This window comes from Pavona decussata, unplaced genomic scaffold (genome assembly GCF_977016875.1).
Source record: "Pavona decussata unplaced genomic scaffold, jaPavDecu1.1 SCAFFOLD_32, whole genome shotgun sequence".
In the NCBI taxonomy this organism is placed as follows: Eukaryota; Metazoa; Cnidaria; class Anthozoa; order Scleractinia; family Agariciidae; genus Pavona; species Pavona decussata.
Genome location: NW_028145455.1, coordinates 1,539,931 through 1,554,396, shown reverse-complemented (window position 1 = coordinate 1,554,396; position 14,466 = coordinate 1,539,931). Strand labels below are relative to the sequence as shown.

Sequence of the window (14,466 nt, the reverse complement as noted above, 5' to 3'; positions counted from 1 at the left end):
GTTGTGAACCATACCTTTAAAACAACAAACCTACTGCTCAAGGAAATTTCCATTCAATCGTTTAAAGCACATTTCAAGAATTAAGAAGCCTATGTGTGAGTAATGACGGACGCTTAACCACATTTCAAAAAGGACGACCAAGGCTTTCAATCGAAACTTATAATAATAATAATAATAATAATAATAATAATAATAATAATAATAATAATAATAACATTAATAATAATAAGCGTTTATTCACAACTTTAAAGTAAAAATGAAAAAGATATAAAAGAGGTTATCCCTTTCCTTTCTTTCTTTATAACCCAGAGGTTTGTACGGAAAAGGCCTCCCCTTTCTTGCAATATTCCAATTTTATTTCTACATTTCTAATTAAGCTGTCATTTTGTATGAAGCAAATCAAGTGACGCTATGGATTCTACCGGCTGTTAGCGACTGGCATTGAAAACAAAATAATGAAAACCTCTTTCAAGTCTGCTCTACTGCGAACGTCCCACAGCAAAACAAAACAAAACAAAAATATAGCGGGGCACGTAAAAAGATTCTGTTCAAAGATGTTCAACTTTAGGGACTGTGCAATAATTATCTGGAGGGGGGCGTTCTAAAATTAGGAAAGTAGGCCTTAAAATAAAGTTGCACTCCCCCCCCCCCCCCCGAATTAAAGTTAAAATAACTTCTTTTCCACCCCCGTCTAGAGGGGAGATTACTTTCAACCCCCCCCCCCCCCCTTCCCCAACCTCCGATCCTCCCTACATTCCTTTCTACCTTTACAATACTTCTGGTATGTCTGCATCATCAATAAATAAAACTTGGAAGCTGCGCTCCACATAATCGTTGCCTGATGAGCCACCTTCATACTCGGTTGACTCCTCAGAATCACTTGAGGCATCATCATGAGAACTGTAGGGCATGTTTTCATCAGAAATGAAAAAGATGTTTATTGCAGAACGAGACAGGCAATATTTCATTAATCAAGAACTGGAAAAATGCCAAAGTGAATTTAACTATCTCTTATCCGATAACCCAGCTTGTGCTGGCAATTTTCTTGCAGAGAATTACAAGCCAAAACTACATGACAATGCAAATATTGTGCGATGTAAAAGACTGGCTACTGAAATACTGCATAAGAGTGAGAAGATTAAAACAAAGATTACTGACCATGATAATAGCCTGTTTTCGAAAACAAGTGGAAAGCTGCAAACAGGACTTACCTGTCATAGCAAATTCAACTCAGATATGATTCACTCCATTACTACCGGTATTCAGAAAAATATTGGTGGATCTAAGTCAAAGTCATCAGTTTCAAGAAAGAAAAAGGAAAACAGGAAGAAATCCGAACATAGAAAGCGAAGGGCTTGTATAATCTTCCAATCGCTGGGAGGAAGTCCCGTTGACTGGGAATACAACCCAGAGATATTTGGCATCCCGCAAATTGACAATATTGACCAAGAGACATCATTACTGTTTACATCACATACGGACAAATCTTGTCTGAGGGACTTGCTTTCCTGTAAATGCTTCGTTGGGGAAGCGGAAGTGCTTCTTCAAAGCCAGCTCGGGATTTAACTCAAGTTCTTGAATATATGTTTAATATTGTTGAGATAAACTGTTCATTTTTAGTAAAAGGTTTTGAAGCTGTTAATATTAATATTTCTTAAAAGATTCCAAAAATTGATTTTGATTAGCTTACATGTAATATACATTATCTTGAGTCCATAGATTGAACTCAGACCTCTCAGTTTAACTTCTAACCCCCCTACAAATGTTTAAGAAATTACATCTTACCCCTCCCCCCCCCCCCCCCCCCCCCACCCCTCGCGAAAACATTTTCCACAACATACGCTAAATTAAAACCACATTGACAAGAGAAAGGTTTTCAGCTCTGGTGCAATATGTAAATTATTTCAGAATTTAAGTCCTTGGAAATATGTTTTCCAGCATGATTCTGGGGAGCAAACCAAAGCGTATTCGTTACTGAATTTTATGCAAACTTTTGCCTCAAAACGAAAAAAAAATTGATAAAAAGATCAACAGTTGTCGAGGAACGTTTCACTTTATATAAACATATGAGTATGTCGTGGGAGTTCATGCTGATGCTTTTAAAAAAAACTTATGTTTCATAGAACACGGAATCCAAGAGTAGCATTCTCCGCGGGAATTGTTCCGCAAATCGCAGAACCAAAGCATCATAGGTTTGTTATGATGGATATTCATTAGCGTCAAGCCCGCCGGACAGCATTTTGATATTCATGGAGATCCGTTAAATAAATGACAATTTTTCAGTTTTGTCTTTATCGAGTGACAAAGCTTTATTTTCCTGTTTTACTTATTTTATAATTTTTTCTAAGATTTTTAGGGGGCTCGACCAAGTGCTCTTATCAGGAGTCGAACCTAAGACCTTTTGAAGAAAACGTCAGGGCATTGGTTTTGGAGACTTTTGTTTAGAGGCTTGCTATCCTCCTCGAAACGGTTAAGACTCACTCGAATCTAAAATGAAACATGTCTTTTAACATTTAAATTTGTATCTAAATTTTACCACCAACTTTAAACATCTGACATGGTACGGAGTTTCCACACTGGCATACGAATTCTATTTTGAATGATCGAAGCAAGAGGAAAAAGAGCACTGAATTTGGTGCTATTAGAAACTGCAATAAATACATGCCATAACTGCCCAAGATATTTTAAAAATAATCACTTTCACCACAAGCAAATATTCATCCACTTGCTAAGCACATTACAACCGTAAACTGAAGCAAGAAGAATGTAATAGTGTTAAGGTAAAACGAAAAGTTAGCTCAATGGATACCAAAACCTTCATCAACAAGTTGAAGTTAATGCAAAGCTCTGCTAGAAGTTTCAAAAAAGACAAAAATTGCAAAGCTGTTTACCTCACTAAATCTCTTGGTCCTCTTGCGTTTCCTCTACACTGCTTACCAGTATGGCGGCGAAAAAAAGGTTTGCGATGGCTAGAGCTTCGTCGAGGAGAGAAGAAACTGACGATAACGTTAAGCGAGCGGAAACTGTTAAACAGTCGTTTTAGTAAGGTACAGCTGCTTGTTTATGTTGGTCATTTTAATGAAGACTTCCGGTTAATTGTTTGAAACTTGCCGGTCGCTTTAACCAAAAGCTCACACAGGTATAATTGTCAACTGACTCACTACTGTCTGTTAATGCTAACCACGGACTAAATTTGATCAAGCTGGCTAAAAAGATTGCCTCTGGCATTGCAGCAGTCAAACGGGTTAGACAATTTGTCTAACCAATTTCCTTCATTTACGTTGCATCTCATTTACAAGGCTCTAATTCAACTTCATTTTGGTTATTGCAGCGTTGGCTGGGGAGACTGTGGCATAAAATTAGCTGACAAACTTCAAAAGCTCCAAAATCGTGCAGCACGGGCCCAAACTCTCTCAAATTATGACACTGAGCTTCTCAACTGTTTGAAAGATTAAACTCGGAAAATCTCAGCACTCAGCGTGACAAACAAAAACCCATAATAGAAGTCTGTTAATAACCTTGCCCCAGAATGCCTAGAGTCCAAATTTACAAGTCGATCCTTGACTACTCTTTATACTTTCCGAGATTCTGAAAATAAACCAGCCATTCCACTCCCACGCACAAACTACCTTCGAAATAGTTTTAACTACAGTGGTGCTGTCCTATGGAATAATCTTCCTCAAAACTTAAGACAAGCAGAATCTTTGAGTTATTTGAAAACACTTTTAAACAAACACTACAGGAAAAAATAAGGCACAGCATTCACGGAAAACGCGGTATAGTATTGTAATTAGCATTGCGATTTCATATTAGAGAATATACAAAACTGTCTCAAACAGAAAACTCGTCTTAAAGACGTGAAACTTATTGTTTCTTTAGTACAGTTTGCGTGATTCGGGACATTCACCGTGCTTGAATTCAAAATCCATGGTTTTCTTACAACGCAAAATCTCAAACGAAACGGCACCTTTTATGTCTTCTTCCTTATTGTGTTTAATTTGTCTTGCCATAACAGTTGTTTAATTTGCCTTAATTTATAACCACAACCATCTGAAGGAAAATTATGTGCGGCCAATTTCTGCCAAGTCGGTAGAAAGGTTACCGCTTTCAGCTGTTAATTGCCATTAGCAAACCCGATGTGAATACAATACGACATCCAAATCGCGCTAAACAAATTATCTAACATTTGAACTATTTCACCAGCCGACAATAGAAATGACTGAAAAACATAAACAGGAACAATAAAATATCTCGTCTTAGCCACACGTTGGACGCACTGTAAAATCAACGTTCAAAACATGTGAACAACAAAACGGGCACTTTGAAATTGATTATTAATTTCACTCTTTGAGCCTCTTCACACAGTTGTCTACAGTTGTACAAAAACTGAACAATTTTATGCAACGACTAAATAGGCTTGAATGTATTTCGAATTGCAGTGTTTCTAAGGTTTTACAAGATTTGAAAGTTGGTTTTACAGCGCGTTGAATGTATCGCTAAGACAAACTGTCTCAGCTGAGATACAAGTTGTTCGCGAGTTATGTAAATGAGACAATTTCAAGTTTGATAAAATTGAAGTTCTATTTTTGGAGGCACTCTTTATCCCAAAGGCCCCAACATCAAAACTTTTTAATAGCGTTGATCACCTGAGGCGCCGTCCATACTGATGCGTTTTCCTTTAAAAACGGATACTTTTTGATACCACGTTCTCGCCTGTCGTTTACTAAATCTTTTGAAAACGCTGATGAAAACGTAGACTCAATCGAAAACGTTTTTAGAGTGGACAGGTGAAGACGAAGACATTAGCTCCACTCCAAATCCGAGCATCTACACAAGTGTAGTCCCAGATCCCAGTCGTTTTCATCGCTTTCGAGCATTTTAGTGTGGACAAGTGAAAATGATACCAAAATGCTAGTATGGACGAAATTATTATTTTTTGCTTTGCTGGAGATGAAAATGGAGACTTATGCATGAAAACGCCTAAGTGTGGACGGGGCCTGAGCAGCTGAAAAATAAAAACAGGTACGCATTGCGTACATGTGAGCCGTGCCGTGCACGCACTGCGAACCTCTTTGTTTAAAGACGGACAGGCACTCACTCACGTAACCACGCACGCACGCCCGCACTCACTCACTCCCGCGCTCGGTCGCTCACTCAATCACTCTTACATGCCTGACGAAATAGTAGGTAGAGCACTATACAGTGCACTACCCACAACAATACGGGGTCTGTTAGAAGGAAAATCGGTCATGCACAGTGCAGCATGATTAAGCATTTTTGGGGGACTTGTGGTGTTGACAGCAAATGAAACTAGGCATTTTTAAGTAAGTAAGTAACTTTATTTTAACTGGGGTTGATGAGGCTGCTTAGGCCCCTAACAATACAGTCATGCTAATTTGCCGAGAAAAATATAAAAATATCAAAGTATAAAAAAAAAACATACATGATCAATTAATGACTAACATTCTAACTATATCAATAAATAAACGATAAACTGTCCGAAGTCTTAAGATTATTACAGTGAATCATAGAAAACTGCAAATCACGAATTTAGTTCTCTTACAGTATTCATAATTTCGAAAGGATTGTCATTGAACGTAATTCATCCGATAAAGAATACTACACTTTGGCACCAATAAAATTTGTAGATTTTAAGCCAAAGTTTTTACCTGCGACATTTCTCTCCACTCAACGCCCTTCCTTATACACCCCACACAATCTTACTGTCTGGAGGAGGCTTCGCAACTGTTTCCATCGCGGACGACTTTTTAGGGACTTATTAAGTTTTAATATAGAATTAGAACATTCGCAAAAAAATCTTCTATCCCTGGATGTTTCACCTTTTTTTGCTATAGCTAGCATGGCCGTTTGCGTAACTCTCCCAGTTGTCAGCATTGATGCCAGCCAGTTTCAGATCAAATAGATGGAATATAGATAGGTCTGTCGGCCAGTAGATCGGGAACCTCTCCGATAACCTCTCCGTGTTGGTTTCACTTTCGAAATACCGTAGTCAGTCAGGCGTTTTCATAGGACCGGACAGCATCGTGTTCGAGTTAACGATGAAACAGTCTTCAAAAAAGTTCTTGAGGAAATTAGAGCCATTCGCTTGTATTTAGATTACGAACTGTAAGTAAGTGATTCGCAAAAAAAATTCTAAAAGCAATAAAAACCTAATCTTAGTGGAGCGCTAGCAAATGCTGCCTGCTAGGCGCTCATGCATAATAGACATGTATAATTATTTTTTTTAAGCCTTCCACCAGCTGATAATAACAGGCCCTCTGGGATACGTCCAGGTTCTATCCGTCGTATGTGGCCCAGCCATCTCACACGACGGGAGCTCAGCAGAGCAAACGTGTTGGGGATGCCTTCACGATCCAGCACCTTTGTGTTGGTCACCCTGTCCTACCACCGAATGTGCAACCTCTTCTCCTGGCTTTCGTATGTAGTCCATGCTTCGCTGCTGTACGAAAGAAAGCTGAGAACACAGGCGTGGTAGACGCGTAGTTTCAGTTGGTGTTCACTGCCTGGTAGTTGTTGCGCCAGACCCTCTCATTCAGTTGCACCATGAAAGACGCTGTCTTGGCAATTCTGATGTTCACCTCTGCATCAAGGTTCAGAGTGCTGGAGATGGTGGAGCCAAGGTAGGTAAAGTTGTTCACCACCTCAAGGGGATGAACGTTGATGGTGATGGCTGGCAAGGATTCGGAGCTTGAGTTAGGACGTTTATCTTTCTCAGGCTGATGGTCGGTCTGAACTCCCTGTAGGTGTTGGACAGGTAGTCTACCAGACGCTGAAGAGTGACATCAGTGCTGCATCGTCAGCGAAAACTGTTATCCAAAGAGGACCTCCTTGACTTTGGTCTTGGGACGGTGCCGTGCGATGTTGAAGAGCTTCCCCTCGGTTCTTGTGTCTAGCCAGATACTCGCAGCCCTGCTGCAGCCCGCTGCTCACTGGGGAATCTTAACACGTTCCACCGTTGCAACAAACGGTACTGAGCATATCCTCATGAAAGGAAGTGACAATTCTCAGCAATGTTGGTGGGCAGCCAATCTTCTACAGCAGTTTGTACTGTCCACCCCGGCTCATAAGGTCGAAAACCTTCGTCAAATCGAGGAATGCGATGTAGAGGGTCATCATCCACTTCTGCTGGAGCTGACGTAGGGAGAAAATAATATCCATTATTAAAAACTGCATCATTGTATAATGCAATTCGAGGGATTTGATTGGCTTAGCGGCCATGGTATATGAGCAATTATACCATGGCCGAGAAATGGCGACCATTAAATTGCCTTCTGGTCGTTCTTGCACAGCGAAATCAGTAAGATCTGGCAATATTTCTCGGTTGTTTTTAATAAAACAATTATTCCACTTGCGCTTGTTGGATATGAGATGATTATAGCCAACTCGGCGCTACGCGCCTCGTTGGCTATCTATCATCTCATATCCAACTCGCGCTCGTGGAATAATTGTTAATTATTGATCTGCCTGATCGTAATCCATATTTTGACTCTGGGACTAAATGATTGGTGGATTCTGCTACGTTCACTCCTATTCTGGAAAGCACGCAATCATCAAATGATAGAGGTAGATAATGGGGTGTGAGTTTCTAAACAAATTTATGGTGCTGCGTCGGTGGTGGAGTGGAAGCAAATTTGTTGAGGGAATCAGGGTATATATCAAGAACATAGCTAATATTGAACGGTTATTTTACAAGTTGAAAGGTAAAATTCCAATAATTTCCATGGAAAGTTTTTCTTTGTTATCCATTTTCTAACAAAAGGAACCAACCGACCATAAGGTCTGCTATGTTTTCTTTTTGTAGCCACGAGAGTTAAAATTTTTGATTTTTCTTATTGTTCTGTTATCAATGCAAATATTTGTCATCGCGTTTAAGTTTAATTTTTTGGAGTTTAGTTTATATGCGCATTTTTCCTGCAAGTTACCTTCTCGGCGTCGCGTTACGTAATCATTTATTGTTTAGTTCGTAAGTTCGTTAGCCCTATTCTTTTCGTTTCAAATTAGTGTAAAGTTTTGTATTCCGCCCTTGTAAGCAGTTGTTGTTTATCCTGAGTTGCCGTACAGATTTTGTAAGTAGTTATATTTTCGCTTGTGAATTTTTGGTTTGATTTCTTGTTCGACTGTTGTACGTTCACTTTTTCTGTTCGCGTTTATTACTTCTGTATTTTTTGATTGAGAGTTTGCTCTCAAACTGCAAACCACAAACCGCAAAGGTCGGCCAGCAGTTTACAGGCCCTTTAGGTCGAAAATTAAATACTTGGGACCTTAAGATTGAGATTTTGCTCTTAAACTGCAAACCACAAACTGCAAAGGTCGGCCAGCAGTTTACAGTTTGGATATCGCCATATTTACATAATCCGGACTTAAGATTGAGGGTTCCTTTTTACCTATCCACACGGATCACAACGCCACGTTTATTTATAACGATGCATGCACTAATGTGGTTAGTAGTTAAAGTTACCTCTCATTCATTGAGATAATTCTTTAAGGAAAATAAATTTGACGTTTAAACGTGGCTTGATAGTTTTAAAACTAGCAAAGAACTCTGTCGTAATTCCCTACTGTCAAACGTGTTTCTTAGAAGACTGAACCACTCTGTTCAGTATACCCAAGTAAAGGACGGTGTATTGGTTTAAAACGTCAGGGGCACCCAACGGTTTACCTCGGTGGATATCTGTTCGGAAGGCCTTAATTTCCTCAAAAATTCGCATTTAGTTGTAAAGAAAATTTAAAGTTTTCTACGCCAAAATGTAGCGCGAAATTTCGCAACACTGGAAAACTAAGTGCTTTCGCTTTCCGAGAGGAAAATATTTTGTTGAACATGCGAAATAAGGTCAGCTAGCATTTTCTTATATAAAACAACAGTTCCCAAATTCCATTTTCGTATCCTTTCTGTTTAGCTAAAGCATCCTAACAGTAAACTAAACTGTGCTAGCCCTTATCCAAATATGTCTTTAATAGGCCACAAAACGACGCAGATGCACAAGACACAACAGTGATTGTTCTCGTTGGGTGTCCCTGTGAAAGTCCAAGTCTTCACTTAGCACAGTTTTGAACAAAACCGTTCAATTATCTTGCCGACAAAAGTCAATTTTTTTTAATTTCAGAGTACTCAGCTAGCAGAGGGTTTCTTTCTGGCAAGTGTTTTAGCATGCACGAAGTCGTTCGTGTCTGCGGTTTTTCGCGTAGGTGGCTTGTTTAGCTTCCCCTCGGTTTTCGTTCCAAATACAACTGAACTAAAACAAAACACATCTGGGAGTCAATGAAGTCCTGACATATTGCAAACAAACAGTACATGTAAGCTCTTACTAATTTACTGCATCTTCCTCAGTTTTAACTTCAGCGGCAGCGTTCTCTACAGCAAGTGGCTCTTCACCAGCAGCAACAACAGCAACTGCGACGACAACAACAACAATCACAGCAACAAACACAGCAGCAACAACAACAACAACAACAACAGCAGCAGACCTTCCCTGGGGCAGCCATGACACAAGGACACAGGTCTGAACTCCAATCATTACGCCCCTATTCTAATCCATTTTTTTAAAAAAATCCCCTGTTTTTAGTCTAGGTTTGTTTTTGTTGTAATTTCAATAATATCATTGTCTCTAGTGTCAGGTAACTTTTGAAAACTTAATTCCTTCTGCAGTCACTCAATTAGTTCAAGCAATTTTCCTCTCGCGACACAAGCACAAGAAAACGCAAAATTTTGATCCTTGTGCTTTTGCTTATACTTGCGTCGAGATAATAACCACGCCGGCTAATGTTTGCGACTGTACTTGGGTCGCTGGTGAAATCCAGGCTTTAAACATTTTACCATTTGGGTTAATGCTAAGACTGCAAGAAAGTCGAGAGGGTGCGCGAGACTGGAGCGGAGAAAAATAAACGAGAAGAGACTGGGGGAGAGGCCTTTATCCCGCCTCTCCTCAAGCCCCTCTCCGCTCGTTCGCTCCAGGTTTTTTCGCGCTCGGCTATTTCGTGCGACCTCTCGACTATCCAGAAAGGGACTGCTTGCAGTCTAGGTCCTGCTTATTGAACGGACAGAGATATTCTTTTGCATGGCAAAATTCTCCACTCCAGAACTGCAGGGAAACTGGTACGAGTGAAGGATTATGGGATCGTTTGGGTAGACGGATGGAAATTGCAACGATGAGTATGTGCATTTATCGGTAGTCAGTTGTATAGGAAATACTCTTTTAGATGATAAATATTTCGCTACCCCGAGAAAATGCCGAAAAGTTGCACTTATTTGTCGGCGCGATGTCCGTCTCTCTACCAAACGATCCCACAATCCATTACTCGTACCACTCTTCTCACAGTTTCTGGAGTTTCGAATTTGAAGCCCTGTGGCAAATGGTTGGTTTGACTGTTTTTCTACCGTATTTAATTTCAACAGGAAAATGCTGCCCTGCAACAGTCACAAGTTTCCCAGCAGTCTTTGCCGACTCTTGGAGGAGCCGCGCTAATGTCCACTGCAATACCAGGCTTAGGTCAAAACCCAGAAGGAATGATGACCAGTACCCAGGGTTCTGTGGCCTCCAGTATAAGCTTAACATTCAGCGGAGTGGGAACTGGGACCCACAATATGTCTGTGCTTTCCATGGATCAAACAGATAATGCTGCTGTAAATAGTTTCTTGGTATCGCTGGCTCACACAAGATAAATTAATCTATAGAAAGCTGGTAAGAAAAGCTAAGTGGAGCTGTTAGCTTCATGAGGTAACTAACTATTTGCTTTCTATTTTAGCGGTCCTTTTAAGCATATCAGAAGTTACAGCTAAAACAACAACAACAGAAACTATTGCAGCAGCAGCAGCAACAACAGCAACAAATACAGCAATAACAACAGCAGCAGCAGCAGCAACAACAGCAGACACAGCTCACACCACAACAACAGTTACTGGCACGAAGACAACAACTTCAGCAGCAGGTAAAGTGTCAAGTGTTCCTATTTTGTTATGATATCAACATAAAAATTCTCATGGTCATATTCCATTTACTTATTATCGTAATGATTGGTAGTAATTGTTAAAACATCAAAACAATTTGTGTGATCATTCCCTTGATTTTCGTGACTTGATCTTGCACGAAGATATGAATTTTATTTTCGAGTGCTAAAATACTGTATTTGACTCGAGAAAATATAATTCATATCTTTAAGCCACCGTTTTATTTTCTTTTTATTATATAGATAAATCTATCGCTCGACACTTTTTTACTGACTGTTTGCACAAACAACCGTGAAAAAGCAGGAAATTGTTCAATTGTTTAATAATTATTTTGCCACACAAAGAAATTACAAACAAGACACAATAAAATAATTCAAATTAAGTTATAAAGAAAAAGTGGTGAGGGGACCAAAAAGAAACTAAAACTAAAGAAATGACGTTATCAATATCCTGGGTCCCGCATGTAGTTTCGTATGAATTTTACGAGTGGTTCATTTTCCAGTAAACTACTCGTGCCTTTATAATAAGTGTTGATATACCGAAGGGAAATCAGCCGTAATCAGTTTTTGTTTTTTTTTTTCGGAAGGAGGGGAAGTTTTTAGTGGCTACCGGTTGTGTTAGCTAAGATCTGCGTCAATGCGTGAAACGGGAACGACGCGCGACGGACTGTGGAAGCTTGCTAGCTCTGGAGATGGGAGAGTTGTTGTATTCCATATTAACAAAACATACTGTTTGTTCAGCTTCAGCAGCAACAGCAACAGCAGCAGCAACAACAACAACAGCAACAAGCATTTCCATCACAGGAGTCCCAAGTTTCTCAAATGCAATCAAACCAATTGCAGTCTCGGCTCCGTCACCTTCTACAGTCACAAGCCAACCAGGCAAAAGCAGCCCAGCAGCAGGATCTAGCTTGTGCACAGCAACAGCAACAATGGCAGCTAATACAACTACAGCAGCAGAAGTCCCAGGCAGCTGCCCAGATGTCGCTTGGTCAGGTAATGTAACAAATGACTGTGCACGGTGTTTCCCTTAGTTCTGTGTTTGCTGAGACCGTTTTGACCCTTTCACCAAGCTGGAAATGCTATCGTATATTTGAACAACGACAAGAAGCAAGCTGCTACGCAAGAAAGCCCTGTTCAATAGCTTTCATGGAATGGGCACGCCTTTAAGATGTGATTTACAGGTGCCACAGGAAAGTAACGTTCAGTAGCTTTCATTTGAATGCTCGCACTTTAGGATTTCATCCACAGATTCAAACGTTAGAACCACGTTGTACAGCATAATAAACAGCACCACAGGAAAGTGCTGCTCAGTAGCTTTCATTTGAATGGTCACACTTTAGGATTTCATCCACAGACTCAAAAGCTAGAATCACCTTGTACGGCATAATAAACAGCACCGCAGCACCACGTCAATCATGATCACGGAGACAATCGACTTACCACAAAATAGAGAATCCGAAAGGCACAGTAAGCACGGTGCAGAGGTATTTTTGCATCGTTTGTGCCTATGTGGGAATAACAGATCTTAGCAAGGGCTTTTGGAATCCAAAACGAAAACTGGGGGAAACCACGCATGTTTCTGAGATAATTAAGTAACAATAATTCTGAATAATTGCCAATTTGAAGCTTAATTATCTCTGAAAAATGCGTGGTTACCCCCCCCCCCCCTCCTTTTCTTTTTGGATTCCAGTACCCCTTGCTAAGATATTCTTTTTCCTGCGTAGTCTTAAACCGCGTTAAAATACCTTTGAACTAGTAGCCACCGTCCTCAGGAAATTAAAGCTTCTCTGACCATCCCAAGATGCACGGACCGTATACGCAGTACTTTTAGGAGGCACCGTCCCCAAATTATAGAAGAAACAAAACTCATTAAATACCATACTAACTGTCATTGTTGTCCTGGTAACAGTTTAACTGACACCACTCTTTGTCTCACAGCTACAGATAACGCAATCACAAATGGTCCAGTCCCAGACCCCCATGACTCAAAGTCAAGTATCGCAGGCTCAGATGCAGGTTCAGCAGCAGCAGTCTAGTTTTCTGCCGGATAACATGAGTTTACTCGATATCTTGCCACAGTAACTTATTCCAGTAATGTCTGGGATCACTATTGAGTGATTTCTCAGCTGAGGAATCATCAGATGTCGTGTCTATAAGAACGAAGCTCGCGCTTTTGAGGTCCGACGAACAATCGAAGAAACAAACTGAAAGAAACGCGGTGGTTCCAGTTACTCCAAAAGCAATTTTTTTCTCTGACCTCAGACCTTTTTAATGTTGAAAATGACGAGAACGTCCCCTGTTCGGAGTCCTTTGTTTTGGCCGCTGGAATTGAAGGCTTCAGAGCTTGTCTGCCTGAAATATTCTGTTCCTTTTTAATCCGAACTGAAAGGGTTTTTTTGTAGGGCGTGACTTTGTTTTCTTTCATACTTTGACTTTAACGGGAGGGGCGTGACTCACGCTCCGCGCCCGCCTCCGCTCTCCTGAAAAACGCAAAGAAAACAAATTAATCACGCCTGTTCTGCAGGATAAAAAGCATTTAGATAAATGGTAGTGAGCAATCTACCATACCTAGATTCGTAAATGTTTGTTTGTTTGTTTTTTGGTGTAACCGGGAACACGTGATTTCTCTCTTTGTTTTTGTTTGTCCTGACTTTTGCCGTCGCCATCCTCGTTACTAAAGCTCCCTTATCAATTCTGTTGATAAACCAAGCATTCGTTTTCAGCACCACAATTTCTTTCGAAACATAAGAAATTAACTCCCTTATCATTGATTGCCATTGATTCGGAATTTGTTTTGATGGGCTGGTATCGTACGTAGAATGTTACCGGGAAATTCCAGTTAGAATCTTTGAAAATAGCGCAAACATTGTCGAGTAAATTTCGGCGAGTGGAGTCTTTGCAATATTCCAAATACCCGTACAAAAACTGAGAAAAGTTCAAAACTTCCTGACCAAAGTAACATTTGTTTTCAAGCATTACTTGTTGAGGATATTTCGATTTTTTTTGGCGAGCCATTTTAAAAATTTTGTGAAAAAGTAACGAAATTCAGAAGACTCTCGAGAAGATAAAAGAGGATATTTAGGTTTAAACTTTTTAACATGTTTTCAAGGACGCGTTTCATTGTTTAAAAGAATATGGTGTATCATTTCACCCATTTTGTAATGTTGGCCTCTTTTAATTTAAATTCATAAAGCACAATAAAGTTAAATTAATTGAATACAAACTGCTGTTTTCATTTTACTCGATTTGAGCACGGGAGTCGGGCTGGGTATCATATGTGACGTCCTTGCGTAGCTCATCACGCATTCACGTTCGTTGGAAGGAAGGCGTGACGAGCCCAAAGAGCGTCTACGTAGAAGGCTAGGCGAGCCCGCCAAACGCAGCAGACGTCGACTGTGCGACTATTTTGTTTCCTTTTTCCTTTTCACTGTCCTGACGTGAGAAGCAGTTTTGTTACTCCCACGTATTTCACATTCCCGATGGAGCCCAAGATTAACA

General features: G+C 40.2%; 1 protein-coding gene and 1 long non-coding RNA gene across 2 annotated transcripts in view; one reads left to right on the top strand and one right to left on the bottom strand.

Moving 5' to 3' along the window:
• Positions 1 to 14,466, bottom strand: part of LOC146484550 (uncharacterized) — a 209,943-nt gene that overhangs the window by 6,323 nt on the left and 189,154 nt on the right. The gene's annotated exons all lie outside the window — the stretch shown is intronic.
• Positions 10,413 to 14,466, top strand: part of LOC146484552 (uncharacterized) — a 176,203-nt gene continuing 172,149 nt past the window's right edge. Inside the window, exon 1 of the mRNA XM_085104704.1 lies at positions 10,413 to 10,642. Coding sequence (XP_084960830.1) covers positions 10,484 to 10,642 — 159 coding nt within the window. The 5' untranslated portion in view covers positions 10,413 to 10,483. The remainder of the gene's footprint in view (positions 10,643 to 14,466) is intronic.